General features: G+C 44.5%; 1 protein-coding gene across 2 annotated transcripts in view; it reads left to right on the top strand.

The window, feature by feature from the left end:
• LOC102461712 (solute carrier family 2, facilitated glucose transporter member 11-like) overlaps positions 1-18,416 on the top strand; it is a 32,228-nt gene extending 13,812 nt beyond the window's left edge. For both annotated transcript variants that reach the window (XM_006119651.4, XM_014571789.3), the window contains exons 6-12: positions 1,204-1,352; positions 5,701-5,888; positions 6,825-6,935; positions 7,048-7,149; positions 13,298-13,373; positions 14,802-14,929; positions 18,022-18,416. In XM_006119651.4, the coding sequence (XP_006119713.2) occupies positions 1,204-1,352; positions 5,701-5,888; positions 6,825-6,935; positions 7,048-7,149; positions 13,298-13,373; positions 14,802-14,929; positions 18,022-18,225 (958 nt within the window). In that variant the 3' untranslated portion in view covers positions 18,226-18,416. The remainder of the gene's footprint in view (positions 1-1,203; positions 1,353-5,700; positions 5,889-6,824; positions 6,936-7,047; positions 7,150-13,297; positions 13,374-14,801; positions 14,930-18,021) is intronic.
• Positions 18,417-19,254: the final 838 nt, after the last annotated feature.

The following is a 19,254-nucleotide window of genomic DNA, read 5'->3' as shown; positions in this document are numbered from 1 at the left end:
GGTTTCCTTGCGCCCCCCCCCCCCGCATTTCTTCACGTTCCCCCCCCAGGGAGGCACGCCTCCCAGTTTGGGACCCATGGTTTAGAGGATATCCTGAGAGAACCAGCAGGACCTGCCTGCTGTTTCCGGAAAGGACCCAGAACCTGGGTGTGAGAATGTCAGCATTAAACATGTCTTTCATTAAGCTCACCAATGGCTTCCAGCGACCACATCAGCCTCTGCTGGCTCTAGGACTCCAGAGCAATAGCACAGCGTCTGCTCTTCTCCTTTCAAGTGCCCAGGCCCGGCTGACATCTCTATTCCTTTACCTTATCCCCAGTTCTTGACCTCTTCTTCCCTCATTGTCCAGTGGCAGCATGATGTGGCATCCATGCTTCCCAAACCAACATTGCACAGTTACAAACAAGGGAAAAGTGGCCCCGGTTAAGAATTTGCCCATTAGCTTAGTCTGTTAGCAGCTATCCATCCCACTGCATCTTTAACAAACTCACATTGCCAAAAACCACATCAGGCAGTAGCTCCCAGGCATCATGCTGAATGAATCCCTCACGTTTTCACTTGTTCTGCCATTCATTTCCCATGATTAGAAAGTCTTGGCTTGGCTGAGTGCCTTAGAACCAATGGAGCATGGACAACAGTAGGGCAAGTTTTCCCTGTTGATGTGTCCCAGTGGTTAGTGGGTGCTGCTTCTTTAGGGGTGAAGAAGTAGTTGATTTTCCCTATGCCAGGGGAGGGGAACCTTTTTGGGTTGGGGGTTGCTGGCCCCCAAAAAATCAGTTGGGGACGGCACACAAGTGAGAAGCAAAACAAAAAACCCACAGACCCTCACAGATGTGTCCCCTGACTGAGGAGAAAGAGCCGGGGGGCCAGCATAGTAGATTTTGTGTGCTCCAGCGCTGCAGTAGAGCAGTGAGGGGATTGCCTGGAGTATCAGTGCAGGCTCAAAAATGCTGGGGGGGAGGGGGGGGGGGCTGTGCCTTGGGATCCAGATCCAGGCAAGGCAGGGGCCAGGTCTTAGATTCCTCACTCCTGCCCTATGCGATTAATTCTGCTGCCTCTCTTTTGAAGTTGACAAGAACTGGGTGAGTTTTGTAACAGGGACACCTTACATCTAGGAACTGGACTATTTTTCATATGATCATTCCTAGCAGAGCACTGAATGGCCACTGGCAGATATTTACTTTATTTTTGGTTTTCACTCAGGGAATTACTTGGTGGAGAAAAGTATTGGCCTATCTTGCTCTCCAGCAGCTGTATCCCAGCATTAGCCCAACTGCTTTTCCTCCCCTGGTTTCCTGAAAGTCCCAGGTATCTTCTTATTGACAGACAGGATGAGATGAAATGTACCAAGGGTAAGTCACCGCACTTACCCTCTCCTCCTATTCCTCAGAAACCACAGGGTGAATATTTGGTGCCTCTCTCTCTTCCTCCTCCACCCTCCCTGCCCCCCCCCATGCATGCCCCATTTACCTTCCCTTTCTCAAGAGAACCCTCACACCCTACAGCCCATGTGCTTTCCCAGCAGACTCATAGCCCTGACACTGTTGCTGATCTGACCTCATCTGCCAGCTCACTTCCCCCGGCTATAAATCAGTTTCCCTCTGGGCTCCACGCTCGTTGTTTGGGCCTAGATCCTGCCTGCTGAATATATGCCACTATCCCCTACAGAGGGGGCTGGGCACGGCCTGGGCAAAGGGTTAGGAAATGGCAGGGGAGAGAGGCAGGAGGTGTCTGTTGTATGGGCCAGGACAGGCATTTCCAACTCCTCCAGTGATGGGAACTGGTTCAAGCCAGTCTGTGACGTCCTGCAAAGCAACCCAGCCTGGGGAAAAACCCCACCGATTGTCTGTCTGGATGCCTTACCCACCTGCCCAGGCTCTGTCCAGAGTGGGCCCCAGTGAATAGGGGTGCTGTCACCCCAAGCTGCTGCTTCTGTATCAGAGGCAGCTGTGTGTGTCAGCAGATGGGAGCTGGTCTGTGTGGGGAACTGGTTTTAAACTGGTTCCCCTCGTGGACTGGGTCCCACCTGCCATGCAATGCTGCTGCCTCTCCTAGGGTATGTCTACACTACCCCCCTAGTTCGAACTAGGGTGGTAATGTAGGCAACCGGAGTTGCAAATGAAGCCCGGGATTTGAATTTCCCGGGCTTCATTTGCATAAGGCCGGGCGCCGCCATTTTAAATGTCCGCTAGTGTGAACCCCGTGCCGCGCGGCTACACGCGGCACGGACTAGGTAGCTCGGACTAGGCTTCCTACCGTTACTTCCCGTGAAACCCTTCCGTGAAACGAGGAGTAACGGTAGTTCGGACTAGGAAGCCTACCTCCTGGGACTATAGAATAGTTGTGTAACTGCTACAATTTCATGCAGTTTCACAACTATTCAGTTACAATGCTGTCAAGCATTAGAATGTTCATGTTTAGGTGGAAGCTCCTGCAGCAGCAGACAGAATCACCTATCTCCATAAATGTGGAGAGCGAGCACAGCCCCACAAGGGTGTGAGCATGGGGAAACAAAAAGGCAAAAGACAGATTAAACCTCACGGTATAGACTGAAAAACCATGCAATTTGGGGCGATGGGTCGTAAACTGTTGGGGCTGGCAGAACTTCAGGAACACTCAGTGCAAGCATGACTTCCTATCCAGCTAAGGCTGGCCCATTAAAAACTTTAGAAAACCAGGGGGAGGTTTGTCAATTTCGGTAAGAAAATTAATTCCTGGTTCCTGTATGCATTGAAAACCAACACAGAACAGCCTCTTTGAGAGCAGGCTGCTGCTTTTGGCCATCCCAAGCACAGGAAAGGAATGTGGTAGTGGGCTGAGGCAAAGCCTCCAATTATAAACTGTTTGGATATTTGTCACCTAGAGAACCATGTCATGCTCCTGGCCCAGGAGCTTCCATGAGTGAGCAAGATACACACAAGATGGTAACATCCTTTAGTTTTCTGCCTGCTATGATAGAGGATAGTTCAAATAAGATCTTTGGTACACCGGGCCAGCTATTGGCTAAACAGTATGATACAGTTCATCATTCGTTACCTTTTAATTACCATTTTTTAATTTTGGCATTTCATGTGTGAGAGAAACAGGGGAAGGAAGTGTCTCAGAATTGCTAGCTCTTCCCAAGTAGGATGTTCCCTATTGTCAAATCCCATAGCATGATCATGAAGGAGTCCTAATAATGCCACAGGTGCCATACATCCCAGGAATGTGATGCTGAAGCTCATACATCATAACACAAATCTGACACTCTGAGGCCCACGATGGTTGTGCTATTCCTCAGCCTGGTAACAAAACAGCTCTTTGTTCTAAGTGCACCTCTGCAAACATAGAACAAAAAGGGGCATCTACATTTGCTCTTGCTACACAAAATGTTTGTCCTGCAAGGGTGCTTAGCCCTCCTGCCTCTCCAACAACAAAGTTTTGCTGCAGCAAGTGAGCCTGTGAATGCTGCTTTGTTGGCAGGAGCTCTCTCCTGAAAGCAAAGTGAAACCTGCTCCTCGGGGTAGAAATACTTTGTTGGCAAAAGCACCAGCAATCAGCATTCACACACCACACATGCTGACTTAGTGACGGGGTAGGTTGACACAGCCATGTCACTAAAAACTGCATAGCATAGACATCAGATGGTTGTAATAAGCCATATATCCAGTGTCTCTTTCAGTCTATGATTTTTAGTGTCTAGCAGATGTCGTACCTCAGTGTTTTCGTACCTCGGTACCTTCAGTGGTCTGGACTGTCAGTGTCAGCGTCGTCTGGTCAGGGTTGTCCTGGTGCGCTCCTGACAGGACCTCTACTCCGTTGTTAAACTTTCGGCTGCATGCGTAACAATGGGTACTCCCTTTATCTAGAGTGTTAGACCCCGTGCACTTGGGTCAACACAAGAGATCTCTGAGAGGCCCCGGAAACGACAGATGCAGGCAAGGTTTGAAATCAATCGAGCAAGTTTATTGTCAAATGCGAAGTTGGTAACAGAGATCAGTACAATGTTACACCACTGGGCACTATGGCCCGCGTTGACAAGGTACCAACACCGGGCAGGCCTATTGCCATAGAACAGATATTAACAGCAGTTAGTCAAAGTTAAGCTACTGTGCACTCTGTAAGTTTAGGCAATGACACCTGCCGTTCAGGCGCCTCGTGCGCCCCCCCCAAGGTCGGCCAGAGAGCACCCTCTGCGGACTCCATGTTACTGACCTCAATTTACTACAGCAGAGTAATGAATTTAAGCTCCTCATTTGAAAGTATGATGAAGGTTTCTGTTGAGGATGAAGACTGATAGGTCAGGTACAGTATAATTGCTGTGTGAAAAATGGGGCAAGGTGTTTGTCTTTTATCATTTTCGGGGTGAATTCATTCAAGAGCATAACAATCGTCTGGTTTTATCTACGTTATTGTTGCTGGATTTAGTGCAATGGTTGAGGTGCACACAGGTGTACCAAGGGAAATAACCTGGAAATCATGCACAAAATCCAAAACAAGTGTACAGCTAGCTAATGACACAATACAAAAACAAATGCAGTACCAATTACAACTATTCCACAACCTACTGAACATCACCTTTGGGAGAAACCATGACACCAGACATCACATGACATCTGAACATCAATTTATCTAGACTACCCAATCTTGGAGTTGAATTATCTGTATTCTAAGAGATTTAATTTCTGTCTAGGGATGTTAAAATAGTTAACCTGTTAAATGGAAGTGCTTAACCTGAACATACTTACAACTGCATTCACCAGACAAAGATACTCCAAGGAAGTAAATCACATTATGGAACAGGACACTTTAATATCCCAAGAGAACCTGCTTCAGTGCAAAAATGAACCCCTCTCTGTCCACATGCCCACAGCTGTCACCTCCCACCTCACTACTAGCAAACAGCTGCAATCCATAGTCGATGGAGACCCCACCCTGAAAGAAGCCTTTCCTGAACACTCTTTCTGGCTTTCACACAAGCCCCAGTCTCTCCCACTCATCTTCAGAAGCAAGCTCCCCACAGACCAGGACACACCAATTCAAAGCAGCACTAGACCCTACCAGAACAACAGATGCAAAACGTGCAGACAATTCTTCCCTCCTACAATGACCCACACCTCACACAACACCTTTCTAGCTCCATGGACCCTAAACGTGCCCATCACAACCACCTCCAGTGCACTACATGCCCGAATAACAACTGCGTGGGTAAAACCAGACAAGCACGACATTCTCAAAAGAGACACACAGGAAAATGTCTGTCTCTTTACTTACTGTTTAGTCCATTAAACATATTGTATTGGCAAAACATAACTATTGGCACAACCAGAAACGGAATGAACTCAGTACTTCCCTTTCAGCTATTTAGAACTTCCTGCCTCCTTCCCCCCATCAAATTTGCAGACTGAAGTGGGAGTCTAATATTTATATCAGGAAGACACTTTTAAATACCAGTTATGCTTCTTGTGTAAATTGTTCAATTATGTCTCTCTCCATAAAAAACAGACAAAAAGGAAAAAAGGGACACCAACCAACCCCCCTCCCCAATAGCCCAAAACCCAAATTAATGTCTTGTCTCCCTTCTCCCCTTGAAAATAAGAGTTTCTATTCCTACCCCTGCAAAGATCAGCTCACAGGAGAGTGGACGGAATTGCAGAAGCTAAAGTCAGTTCAGAGGCATAGTGAAGCGTGTGGACAGATAATGTTTATTTTTCTTATTAGCTTTGAAGTGTTTCCATGGGCCCTTGCATTACCAGGCAGAGATGGAGGATATACAGCGAGAACATCTTGTCTTAAATGGGGAGAAACCCAAGAAGCCATGGCAACTATTTGGTGATCGCAGTGTAAAGTGGCAGCTCATTACCGTGATTGTGATGGCTATGGGCCAGCAGCTCAGTGGGATCAATGCTGTAAGGATAATTTCCTCATTATTTAGAAGCCAAACAATTTGTTTTAAAGTTCTGCCTGTCTAATTTCCATCTGACTTTGATCTTCATTGAAATCAAGAAACTCTGTCTAGAAACTGGCAGAAACACAGGATACAGAAGAGGGGAGAGAATCTTAATGTTACTGATGCTGAGAGGGAAAAGCCTAATTCAACTAAAAACAGCAGGAAATGTTAATGTCAAATTTGGATGATAGAGTAGAGGTTTGTTTTTAACACTCTCTACTTAAAACAAGCATAGCATGGAGATTTCCTAGAGCAAGAGTGTTACTAATGCTAGCCCTGATGTCTTTAGCATCTTACAAAATGATTAAAGCTCCCACATTATCTCCCATGCTGCATAAACAGCAAAACTGAAGTTGTTGCACCTTGCTTCACTTCTCATGACTGAATCTTCCCTGGTCCCTCTACCCTTTGGACAAATGTCTTTTGGGTTTCTTTATGGTTTGGGTGTCTTTTTTTTTAAGTTGAGATCTACTTTAAGTGCTAGTTTAACACAAGTAACTGGGACGAATTTACCTCTTGGAACGGGTTTGGAGTTTGGATACCAAAATAAGCAGACCAGTACTCCCACTACTTTTCTGAACTAATGTGCCAGTCCTGGCCTGACTCCAACTCTGCATGGAAGTTCAGGCTGCATTTATGACTTGTGATCTCCCTCCCACACTAGAACATATCATGGCTCTGGGATAAACTCTTCCTTGTAATGTTCACCAGATAATGTTCAGACTGCCAGATCTGTTTTTGCTAGCAGTAATTTTCCCTTTTCGTTTCCATGTTTTTACTAAGCTGTAAGATGCAATTTACTAAACGGCTGTTTAGTTTATGAGCCTGACTTCTTCTCACTGATGATTTCACTACCCAAGCACACTGGAACAGCTCTGTTGATATTTTCTTGTAGATTTATTTCTATGCAAGTTACATTTTTAAACAAGCTGGGATCCCTGCTGAAAAAATCTCATATGTTACACTAGGCACTGGAGCTTGTGAATGCCTGACAGCCCTCACCTGTGTAAGTGACCAATTGTACTTTTACCAGGCCTCTTAATTTTATTGTAGAAAAAAATAGACGTGGGAATGTGGCATCAGAGTGGTAACTGACAAAAGTGATATTCTGTCCACAGGGTTTGCTGATTGATTACCTGGGAAGAAGATTTCTCATCATTGGAGGATACACCCTGATGAGCTTTTGGTGTATAGTGTTAACATTTTCCCTGACGTATCAGGTATAGAGATGCACTCAACTGTACCATGAAATGCAATACTGTGTCTGTTTGAAAATGTGAGAGATTATAAAGCAGCAGAGCTTTTAACTTTGGAGAACATCTTCTCTTGGCAGTCAGAGAAGGAGCAAGAGCTGCACAGTTGAAACAACAATGAAGGTCATGGCCAAGCTCACTAAGGGTATGTCTACACAGCAGTGTTATTGCAGAGTAACTGCACTACAAGTCATTATTTCAATGTAATACCAAAATAATGTCAAGCTGGAGGACTTCTTACTCTTACTCCTTTAACCCTCATTTCAAGAGTAGTAAGGGAAGTCAGAGGAAGAGTGCTCTTTCTTGGACTTCCCACTGTGTAGACAGCGCCAAAAGCCAAATTAAGCTATTTCGACTACAGCTACACAATTGACATAGCTGAAGTTGCATAGTGTGGACGAGTCATGGGGTGCGATCACCCCCTACCAGGTGGGCAGGGGAGCTCAGTGAACCCCTTCGTCCTCTAACCCAGCCCCCGGCCGGGATTCCTGGTCGTATGTCCCATAAGGTGGGTGCTATCACCCCCTCCCTGCAGGGCAGGAGAGGGGGGTTCAGCAGACCCCGTGTCTATACTCTGCCTTAGTAGAGGGGAGGGGTCTTGCGCCCCGAGTCTTGCCCCTCAGAGGGGTGATACCCTGGCCGGTCCTGCCACCCCACTTCACACGTCAGTGTGCGTTCCGGTTCTGAAAGGGGTGGGGTGCTCAAGGGGGGTTGGGAGGGGGACCCGAGCCCACCCTCTCTCTGGGTCCCAGCCCGGGGCCCTAAGCGCAGGGGCTCGCTGTTGCCCCTGCACGGCAGACGGGGGGTGTTTCCTCCTGTAACACGTCTGCCCACGGTTGCCAGGAGGCCCCCACCCCAGGCTGCTTCCTCCCTTCCCACAGTCCCTGGAGCACCCCTGCCATTCCCCAACGCCTACTGGGATTCTGTGGTCCAGGTCCGGGGTTGCTCTGCGTAAGTCTCGTGGGTCGTCCAGTTTCCGTGGGTCTTGTCCCAGCCAAGTCGCTCTCTCCGTAGGCGGCGGGGTTTGTCCTGGTCGTCCTCCGATCCGGGACTCGTCGACCACCGGCCATGGGGGCCGTCCCGGGAGTCTCTGGGATGGGGCCGGGCTGCCTGCTGGTCTCGGGCACGCACCCGGTCCGTCCTGGGCCTCAGTCCATAGTTACCTCCCTGAGAGGAGGCTGCCCCCTCCCCCTCTGCCGGCGGGCCCTTTTGAAATGGCCCACCTGGCCGGACGCACTCTGGAGGACCCACCCCCCTCGGTGACGTGGTGGCTTCCCCAGGCACATCCCGGCGGTCACTCTCCGCCACAGCCTCTCCCTGAGCACTCCCGAGGAAGGGGCTGGTGATCTCCCGCTGGCACAGGCGCGGCGACAGGTTCCGGCCCTGCCGCCATTCTCAGTGGTCCTGCACCGTGGGGGCGTTCTGCCCATGGCCCTCTTGGCTCCCGGCGGCTTGGGCCGTCTGGCATGCAGGCCACTGGCGGCCCGTCACACATATCTTATTTCAGCTTTAGCCCTGCTGTGTAGACATGCCCTACTAAAAGTGCTTGATTTTCAGCAACAGCCCAGCTCTTCCTCTTTGAAGATCAGGCCTTTTCAGGTGTTCCAAGTTGGGCACTCAAACATTGAAGCATATAAAATCACTAGTCACTTTTGAAATATTGGCCAAAAGCTCACGATGCTAAAATAATCAGACATCTTACTATTCTACAGCCACTCTTCAGAAAACATTAAACATACAGCAATGACACTGCTATTTAATGCAAATTATTAGTTGTTCTGAATGATAGCAGATGCTTCCATTGATTAGCTGCCAATAACCTCTAGTTGCACTGACTGCAGGATTCCCAGAAGTTCTGCATTCATTTCAGGCACCTAATAATGTATTCTCAAATGACATCAGAATGCTATCATCCAATTTGGTCCTGCATCTAATGCTCTGTGCCTAATGCTGGCAGGTATAATAGTAATGAATAAATATGCTTTCTATCTTTAAATTAGTAATAATTCCCAGAAAAAATACTAAATAAAGATAACATACCAAATGGGTTCCTGCATGGGTCAGTTTTGGGACTAGTTCTGTTCAATATCTTCATCAACGATTTAGGCTATGTCTGGACTATGCTCTATTTTTGAAAGATATGCAAATTCCTGTGGAATTTGCATATCTTCTTCCGATCTCACTTTCGAAAGCTCCCTTTTGGAAAGTGAAAGTCTGGATGCTGTTTTTTCGGAAAAAAAAACCTTTTTCAAAAAAACTTCTCCTCTGTAAAAAATGAGGGGGAAAAACATCCAGACTACTATCACTTTCGAAAGCTCTGCTTTTGAAAGTGAGATCAGAAGAAGATATGCAAATTCCCACGGAATTTGCATATCCTCTTTCAAAAATAGAATGTAGTTTAGATGTACCCCCAGATAATGGCATGGTGTACTGTCACAGGGTGTCTCCTGCTGGAAGCTCTGGGGAATTACAGGCAGTCCCCGACTTACGCGGATCCGACTTATGTCGGATCCGCAGTTACGAACGGGGCTGCCCCGGAGTACACGGACTGCGGGAGCTCGCGGTCCCGCCGCCCGTGTACTCCGGGCAAGAAAAACTGCTCCGCATCTCCCTGGTCTGCAGACCAGGAAGACGTGGAGCAAAGCTGCTGCCTGAGCCCCCCCGGGGCTTTGCAAAGCCGCGGGGGGGCTGCTCCGCTGCCGGCTTCCCCAGACTTTGCAAAGCCGCGGGGGGGGGGGGCCAGCAGCACCCCAGTTGCTCTGCCCCAGGCTTCCTGGAATCAGCCGCTGATCAGTTTCAGCAGCAGCTGACTTGGGGATGCCTGGGGTTCTTAAGTTGAATCTGTATGTAAGTCAGAACTGGCGTCCAGATTCAGCCGCTGTTGAAACTGATCAGTTTCAGCAGCGGCTGAATCTGGACGCCAGTTCCGACTTACATACAGATTCAACTTAAGAACAAACCTACAGTCCCTATCTTGTACGTAACCCGGGGACTGCCTGTAGTCCTTTCTCAGCAGGGCACCCAATTCTGGCAGTGTCTCACCCATCCACGCTTGTATTCTGGACCCGTGTCACTCCTAGACCACAGTGTCCTCTTTCAGACACTGCCCCCCAGCAGCATCCACTACAGTGGTCTTTCTCCAACCTTCTGGCAGTTGTATTGGCATCACTTAGTATCTACTGCCACTGTGGTCAACTGTGGCCTCCAAGCCTAGCTACTCTGTCTCAGGAGCATGCTACAGTCTGTACGGGCCATGCCCTCCTCCCAGGAGGGTATCAGCAGTTCTCTGATTCACTTGTCACTGTAGCCAGCTGTGGCCTTCAAGCCCAGCCCCTCTGTCTCAGGGGCAAGCCACAATTTGTATAAGCTAGAGGTTCCCAACCGCCAGTCCGCGAACCGGTGCCAGGCTGTAAACTGCTGGCTGCCAGGCCACGCCCCTATGGCTTGATGATTGGTTCGGTGGGGTTCCCTGTAAGCTGTGCAGAGAGCTTCCTGGCTGGGGAGGAGTGCTCCTTCAGCGGTGGCTCCCCGCTCGGAATCTAGACAAGAATGTGCTTGTAGGGAAGGGACGTAAGGAGAAAGGGAGGACGCTGCTGGGACAGGAGGGAGCCAGAGTACCCCTTCCCTCTCTCCAGCAGCAGCCTCATGTCTCATTGGGCTGCTTTAATAAAATACTTAGGGAAGCTAGAAATGTGTTATGTATGATTTTTTAAGGTGGAAACTGAATACTTGGGGAGGGGATAATTATTTAAAAACCCATTACAATGACATATATTGTGTGTGTACAGATGCAATGTTAAATAACACATGACCATGTAAAATTAATCACCATAATGAATATGCAAATATGCAAATATATTATTTATCATAATAAACATGCCAAACATGCCCCCAAAAATTTGTGAAAGAGTTTGCCAGTCCACAGTATAAAAAAGTTTGGAACCAATGGTACAGGCCATGTCTTGACCCCACCACAAGTACACTTATAAAGTTTGTGGCTGTTACGAAGCAGGAAGGAGTTGCAAGTGCTTTGCAGGACAGGGTCATAATTCAAAATGAACTAGACGGTCTGGAGAAATGGTCTGAGATAAATAGGATGAAGTTTATTAAGTGGAATACTTTTAATTTCTTCTCAGCAAGGAACAATCCATTTCACACATACTAAAATGGGAAGCGACTGTCTAGGAAGGAGTCCTGCAGAAAGGGATTTAGGAGCCATAGTGGACCACAAGCTAAATATGAGTCAACAGTGTGACACTGTTGCACAAAAAAGCAAACATAATTCTGGGATGCATTAACAGGCCAAGACACAAGAGCTGCGTCTAGACTGGCAAGTTTTTCTGCAAAAGCAGCTTTTTTTGCGGAAAAGCTTGCCAGCTGTCTACACTAGCCGCTTGAATTTGCGCAAAAGCACTGATGTTCTACTGTCCGAAATCAGTGCTTCTTGTGCAAATGCTTTGACGTTCCCGTTCGGGCAAAAGCCCTTTTCCGGAAATGTTTTTGCACAAAAGGGCCAGTGTAGACAGGAAAGAACTGTTTTGCGCAAAAAAGCCCCGATCGTGAAAATGGCAATCAGGGCTTTCTTGTGCAAAACCGCGTCTAAATTGGCACGGACGCTTTTCTGCAAAAAGTGCTTTTGCACAAAAGCGTCAGTGCCAATCTAGATGCTCTTTTCCGCAAATGCTTTAACCGGAAAAACTTTTCCGTTAAAAGCATTTGTGGAAAATCATGCCAGTCTAGACGTAGCCAAGAAGTCATTCTTCCGCTCTACTCTGCACTGATTAGCCTCAGTTGGAGTGTTGTGTCCAGTTCAGGGCACCACATTTCAGGAACGATGTAGAGAAACAGGAGAGGATCCAAAAGAAAAAAAAAGACTGAAAGAATTGGATTTGTTTCATTTGGAAAGGAAAAGACTGAGAGGGGCCATGATGGCAGCTTTCAAATACTTAAAAGGGTATCACAAAGAGGAGGGAGAAAAATTATTTTGCTTAACTTCTGATGATAGGACAAGAAGCAATGAGCTTAAATTGCAGCAAGGAATGTTTAAGTTGGACATTAGGAAAAACTTTCTACCTGTCAGGGTGGTTAAGCACTGGAACCAATTGCCTAGGGAGATTGTGGAATCTTCATTATTGTAGATATTTAAGAGTAAATTAGACAAACATCTATCAGGGATGATCTAAATCAGTGTTTCTCAACCTTTTTTTTTATAAAGTACTCCCTTTTCTTATAAAAAAAAAGTATCCCCGGTATATACAGTTTTCAGACACACCATTTTTTTCTATCATTGCAACACATTTGCTTAAACAATTTAATTGTAGCCGGTGAGCTGTCCCTATTAAGAGAGCCTCCAATCTTCCCTTCCTTGCTAGTATTGTATCAAAAATATATACAATAGAAAATTGGTTTTATATGGCTAAATTCATTCATGTGTCTCTAATTATGCTGCTTTACCATCACACTAACTTTTCTCTTTTAATGTAAATAAATGTTACTTTTAATTTCTTCTCAGCAAGGAACAATCCATTATTTAGGCCTAGAAAGTTTGTACACACTAGTTATGTGTTTAATGACATTTAGATAATAGACTGGCCCTGTGATAAAACTATATTAAAATTAAACTAGTAATAATTCAGAATTTTACTTTGAATTTACAGACTTAAAAGATTGTTTTGCATCTACTAATTATAAATATTACTAACAATGGGAATTCAAGCTTTAATTAGTATCTGAAGTTGATTGACTGCTGTATTCATTGCTTTAAAACAACAAGAAATTGGCTATTACTAGCAATTAATAGCTGACTGTTAAATTTGTATTTAATGACTAGTTACAACAAAATATTGCAAATGTGAGACTTAAAACTTTTTTTCATTTATACACTATAGTATCAATAAGAGATTAAATTAAATATACATCATTTTCTCATTATTTGAAGACACTCATTTGATTAATTGAAAGTTAATTATTACTTGGAGTCAATGACCAATTTTCTGTTATTTTTTTAGGAAGTCATTTAAGAGCTCAAATGCTAAACAATTTTGACTTCAAGCCAAATGTTAAGATATGATGATTGAAATCTGAACTAAGTACTTGTTCTGCTTTTTTTTTCCAGGAGCTGTATCCCTGGGTGCCTTACTTAAGCATGGCTTCTATATTTGCTTTCATCTTGAGCTTTGGGTTGGGTCCAGGTACTGCACATTAGTGAACTTTTGACAGAATTATCTAAAACATATTTCTAAAACAGTGCCAGTATTGTCTGTAGAATATGTAAGAGAGCTAATATTTCCCATAGGCCGTGTCTACACTACAGAGAAGATGGAAGCAGCCACAGGAGATCTTCTAGGGTTCGAATTAGTAGGTCTAGTGAAGACACATTAATTCAAATTGAGAGGAGTACTTCTGGGATGTATGAGCAAGAATGTTGTAAACAAGAAACAAAGTAATTCCTCCATTTTACTCCTTGCTGACTAGACCTCAAATGGAGTATTGTGTCCAATTCTGGATGCAACATTTCAAGGAAGATGAGGACAAATTAGAGAAAGTCCAGAGAAGAGAGAAAAAAAAGATATGGTCTAGAAAACATGACCTAGGGAAGATTAAAATAATTGGATTTATGTAGTCTGGAGAAGAAAAGACTGAGGGAGACATAACAGTTTTCAAGTACATAAAAAGCTGTCACAAGGAGGAGGGAGAAAAATTGTTCTCCTTGGCCTCTGAGGACAGGACAAGAAGCAATGGGCTTAAATTACAGCAAGGGAGGTTTAGGTTGGACATTAGGAAAAACTTCCTGACTGTCAGGGTGGTTAAGCACTGGAATAAATTACCCAGGGAGGTTATAGAATCTCCATCACTGGAGATTTTTAAGAGCAGCTTTATACCATATCCTGTCAGGATTGGTTTAATTGAGAGGTGGGGAACCTATGGCCTGCAGGCTGAATCTGCCCTACAAGGCTTGGGGCTCCCCACCTGAGCAGTGGAGAGCTGGCACTGGTACTCCAGCCACATGGACTAAAGTGCAAGGGGAATCCCTGGCATCCTGAGTTGCATGAGGAAGTATCTCTATTTTTCCCCCCGCCTATCAGTTTGGGGCCATGTCTGTAAGGTTTTGTCTTCTCACTTGCATGGGGCCCCAAAACTTCTTTTTCTGGGGCTCAGTGGCCACCAGGTAAAAAATGGTTCCCCACCCTTCATCTAGATAATACCTAGTGCTGCCTTGAGTATAGGAGACTGGACTAGAAGACCTGTCAACGTCCCTTCTACTCTTGGGTGTCTATGAGGCTTGTTATTGTAATTTGAATAGGCCCTTAACTTATGGTAAGTTGTACCTTACTCCCTGGGCAGCCCCAGTGAAATCAGTAAGACTATTTCTGTGAAATGGTTTATCTTTAATGTTAATAGGGCTTATCAGAATTTGTACCAAAATGTGCCTAAGAAGAAAAAGTAAAAAGTACTTAATTAACAAAGGTAATTTATATATAGCTGTTTCTATCTATAGCTTAAATCCATGTCCGTTAATGGGAGTTGCTTTTGAATACATTTTCTTTTGCTGGCTTGAAACTTTTCCTAAAAATGCACTTTCCTTAAGAACTTGTTCTGTTTCTGAAATTCATTGGCAGGTGGCATAACAAACACACTGACTGCTGAATTATTTACACAGTCTTCACGGCCTGCAGCTTACATGATAGGAGGGTCTGTTAGTTGGCTGAGTTTCTTCACAATAGGAATGATCTTCCCCTTTATAGTGGTATGTATCCATTATGCATGCTATCTTCTCTCAGTTGCCTCATATCCACTTGCCTTTCTTGCAGAAAAATTTTCCTAGGTCACAGAAACTGCTCTTCTTTATACAGTGAAGAATTTAAGAGATTAGACTTAAAATGAGTGAAAATTCTCCTTCAACAAAAGGTATTATTGAAGTCAGTCACTCTTTAATAGACTAATTTATTTTAGAGCTTGCCAAATAATACAACAGAAGACAATAAAATAAATAGAAAGTCAGTCTGCAGAAGGAGGACTTATCTCCAGGGTTAGGTTGATGATCAGAAGAAATTTGCAGAAAAAATAAAAAGAATTCTCACCAAGTTCAGAGATTCATACATCACTTTTATTAGCATCTCTTGCTGTTGCTTAGCTTGGAAGGTGAGAAAGATTTAGCATCTGTAACATATTATTTACTTTTTGTTTGAGGTCACACCATTAACTGTCCAAATTCAGTTGGGGACAGTCACTTACAATGGAAAAGTCTTAGGTCAAGAGAGATTATTATAGTGAACAGTACATATAGCCAAACTCCATTTCAGATCAAATCATTTCAGTTACTCCACTTGTAAAGAAATACAGGCTACAGAATGACTGCTGAAAAGAGCTTCTGAACTAAGACACTCCTATGCACATACCTCTAATAAATGTCAAATAATTAGCATGTTCTCAAAATAAGTAGTTTCATAGGATGAATTCTATGAAGCTACATAGGGGCCTAAAACTGATGGTGCTGGTTTCCTTGATTCACAAAGTGTAAAAGAAGGTGATGGGAGCGTTTCTCTCATTGACTTCCTGCTCTGGGGATGATGCCACGCTCGGCTTAAGGTCTGTTGACTCCAGCTACGTTATTTACATAGGTGGAGTTGTATATCTTAAGCTGACCTTCCAGGTCTAGTATAGACCTGGCCTAAGAGCATGTGCTAACCATTGAGCAATCAGTCTGATGGGGAAGGGAGACACTTTTGAAGTTGTTCCATGCCCACTTCCCATAGCTACTGTCTGAGGCTATCTGAGGCTTGTGCTTAAAGGGGCTGTGATGGATAGGCAGAGTGATGGCCAGCACCCGGTGACTAAGGGGTTAATCTGAGGCTACGTATACACTGCAGAGTTAATGCAAAAACTTGCGGAGCATTCATACTTCAAGCACATTTTTGCACAAGAAAATTTACAGTGAATCGACAGAACAGAGGGGTTTTTCCAGTGGAGGTATTCCTCTTTCTATGAGAAATAACTCCTTTTTGCACAAGAGTTATTGCACAAAAAGGTGTGTGCGGAAGGAAACAGGGTTTTTTGCGCAAAAACAGCCTATCGAAACAAGCACAGGTGCTCTGGTGGCCATTCTGTGAATGGCAATCAGAGCTTTCTTGTGAGAGAGCATCCATGCAGTGTGGACACTCTCTTGCGCAAAAGTGCATCACTTTTCCGATGCACTTTTGCGGTGTGGATGCTCTCTTGTGCAAGATGTTTTTGCAGAAATTCTTTTCCGCAAAAAGCTTCTTGAGCAAGAAGCCTGCAGTGTAGCTGTAGTCTCAGGTGGCTAGCAAGGGTGTTGGCAAGGGCCAGAAGAACCAATGGGGATATGGTGCTGAAATATTAATTGTATAAGATACCTTGGCTGCTTTCTTTGTGGGAAAGAATTAAACCAGGATTTGAGAGAGACAGAATGATTCAAACCCAGGCAGGACTACCATGCCTCCAAAGAATTTGTGGCATAGAAGTGGACTGAACCAGGAAGGGATTGTGAGTAAATAAAGGGAAACATGTATTTAGTGGCAATCAGAGTATTTTTCTTTATTTTTGTGATTTGGTTTGAATTGCTTTGTGTGAATCTGTCTCCCCTCCCCCATTCACTATCTAAAAGTTGTTCCCCAGGATTTTCTGTTTTAATTTGTTTTACTTAGTTGCTCTGTAACACCTAGCAACCAAGTATCTTTTGTTTTGTTAGTAAAAATCACTTTTGTTTTGTTTTTATTTTAGAACACTTCAAATATGTAGGGAGGTGCCTAGCTCTACCCTTCTCCTTCTTTAAGCACCTATATAGTTACATAAAGAATGAGAGAGGTGCCTACCTTGCTCCATATGAAATGAGGAATAAGAAGAGGTGGCAGGCTTTTTATATTGCTAATAATCAGAGAACTTATCTTGGATAGGGGAATCTTAGATTCAGTTTGCTCTTCCTTGGAAGTGGGGAGAAGGTTATGAACAGGGGACTTCTACATGACAGGCAGGTGTTCCAACTACAGAGCAACAGGCAGTTTAGAGATAGGGTTCTCAGTCTCCCCTGTTGAAGCTGTTCCACTGTGTATTGGTGCTTGGTCCTGCTGTGAGGACAGAGGACTGGACTTGATGACCTCTTGAGGTCCCTTCCAGATCTAGTGTTCTATGATTTTATTAAATAATGAAAGAGTGGCTGGGTGAGGGTGTGAGAAGACAACTCTCTAATCCAGGAGTTCAGGTGCGCATCTAGGAGGCAGGAGACCATGTGTCATGTCCCTTTGCTCCAATAACTCATAATTCACAGTGGAACAACTTAACTAGGATTCTCTGGTCCAGGAACTTCTGTCGTCTGGAAGGACCATGGAAGTTCGTAGGACCAGTCACGGTGGAGAGATAGCGCATGGGAGCTCTGTAGGCTGGCAGGGCAGTGGGAGCTCCATGCATGGTAGTGGGACTGTCCAATAGAGCAGCAGAGCTGCCCAGAATGGCAGAAGGAGCCTGAGCAGAGGCGATGGGGCTGCTGGGTGCTGCAGTGAGGGCTGACAGAAAGATGGAGGGGAAGCCAGTGATCAGGCTAGGGCTGGTATCAGAGGGGTCAGAAATGACCTCCCCTGGTCCGGCAAAATCCCATATTGGACTGGTCAGGTCCTAAGAGTGCTGGACCAGGCAGGTGCAACCTATATTGATCATTTCAGCTAATGAGAAAGAGAGATAGGCAGAAGATGGAGGTCCACTTCTTCCTTTCACTTAAAACCTAGATTTGGCACTGCTAGAGTGACTGCCAACAGCAGTTGAGTTAATTAGATAATATTGGCTATGCTTTTCATTAATCTCAAACATCTTGTATTTTGTTTTTAGAATGGACTGAAGCAATATTGTTTTGTGGTGTTTTTACTGGAAAGCTTGTTGGTTGCCATTTTCATCTTCTTTGTAATTCCTGAGACAAAAAACAAATCTTTTCTGGAAATCAAGCAAGAATTCCAACAGCTTAATTTCAGAGGAAGAGTCAAGGAGAAGGAAGCAGAGCTATATGAAAGACGACAGCTCTGCAATGAATTTTAAAGTGCACTTTAGAGGTGCACTCACAGGTAACGGGCAGTCACATTCATGGGAATTATACATAGATGATCCCATATAGTATATAAAGAAAAATAGTATTAAGGGTGGTATTCAAACACAACTTGTTATATAAGGTGAAACTTGGTAGATTACTGGAATGTCATAAGACATTATCAACAATACTATGTTTTTACGCAGGCATACAGTATTGCGGCCTACAAAGTAGACTGAATTAAATAAAAATATTTAGAGATATTTGAGTATGTTACATATCCAGAAACAATTATGATGACCTGGTCTCTTGGAGTACAGATTTCATTGGGGATTTCTCCATTCATTCAATGTGAATCCATGGCATGCCTCACACTCTGACCTTTAAAGTGCCAATATGAGGAATTTGGGAAACAGAGATGGGGTTAGAGCATCATTTTTTGAAATAAAATGCAGCTGTTACTCCAGTGTGATATTAGAATGCTGAACATTTAAGATTGGCCACACTGAACACAAACATATTGCTGATTGAGAGTCTTCTTACTACATAAAAACACTCCTCCTCTGGCCATCAGGCTAATCCTCTGACAGGTCCCAGACTACTTGATGCTCTTCCTATACACTCTAATACCTATTTCTGTGACAGCACAAAATGGACACAAGCAATTAGTCCAATTGGAATAAAGGAAGTAGTTAAACTATATATGTGCTTTTTAAGGTCATGCTAAAATAGATTACAAGGACTGAATGCCTTTCAGTATCAAGATACAACTAGCCTCCCTGAAATTACAGGTGGAAATTCAGTCTCAATTAGGAAAAAAATATCAGAAACTAGCATAACAGATATTTGGTGCTGTATGAAAATAACAAGATACATTGTGTTTGGCTCCTGGTGGATGAAAATATGTGATCACAATAGTCAGTAAATGGTATCTACAGCAGAGATGCCTAAATTCAACTTGTGATAGAAATTGAACATTTCTCTCATCCTCTAGAGATAGGTCATTTCAAGACAGGAACACTAGCAGCACAGGAAGAAGA

This window comes from Pelodiscus sinensis, chromosome 15 (assembly GCF_049634645.1).
Source record: "Pelodiscus sinensis isolate JC-2024 chromosome 15, ASM4963464v1, whole genome shotgun sequence".
Taxonomy (NCBI): Eukaryota; Metazoa; Chordata; order Testudines; family Trionychidae; genus Pelodiscus; species Pelodiscus sinensis.
Note: the sequence above shows the minus strand (reverse complement) of the source record. Positions and strands in the feature narration are given on the sequence as shown.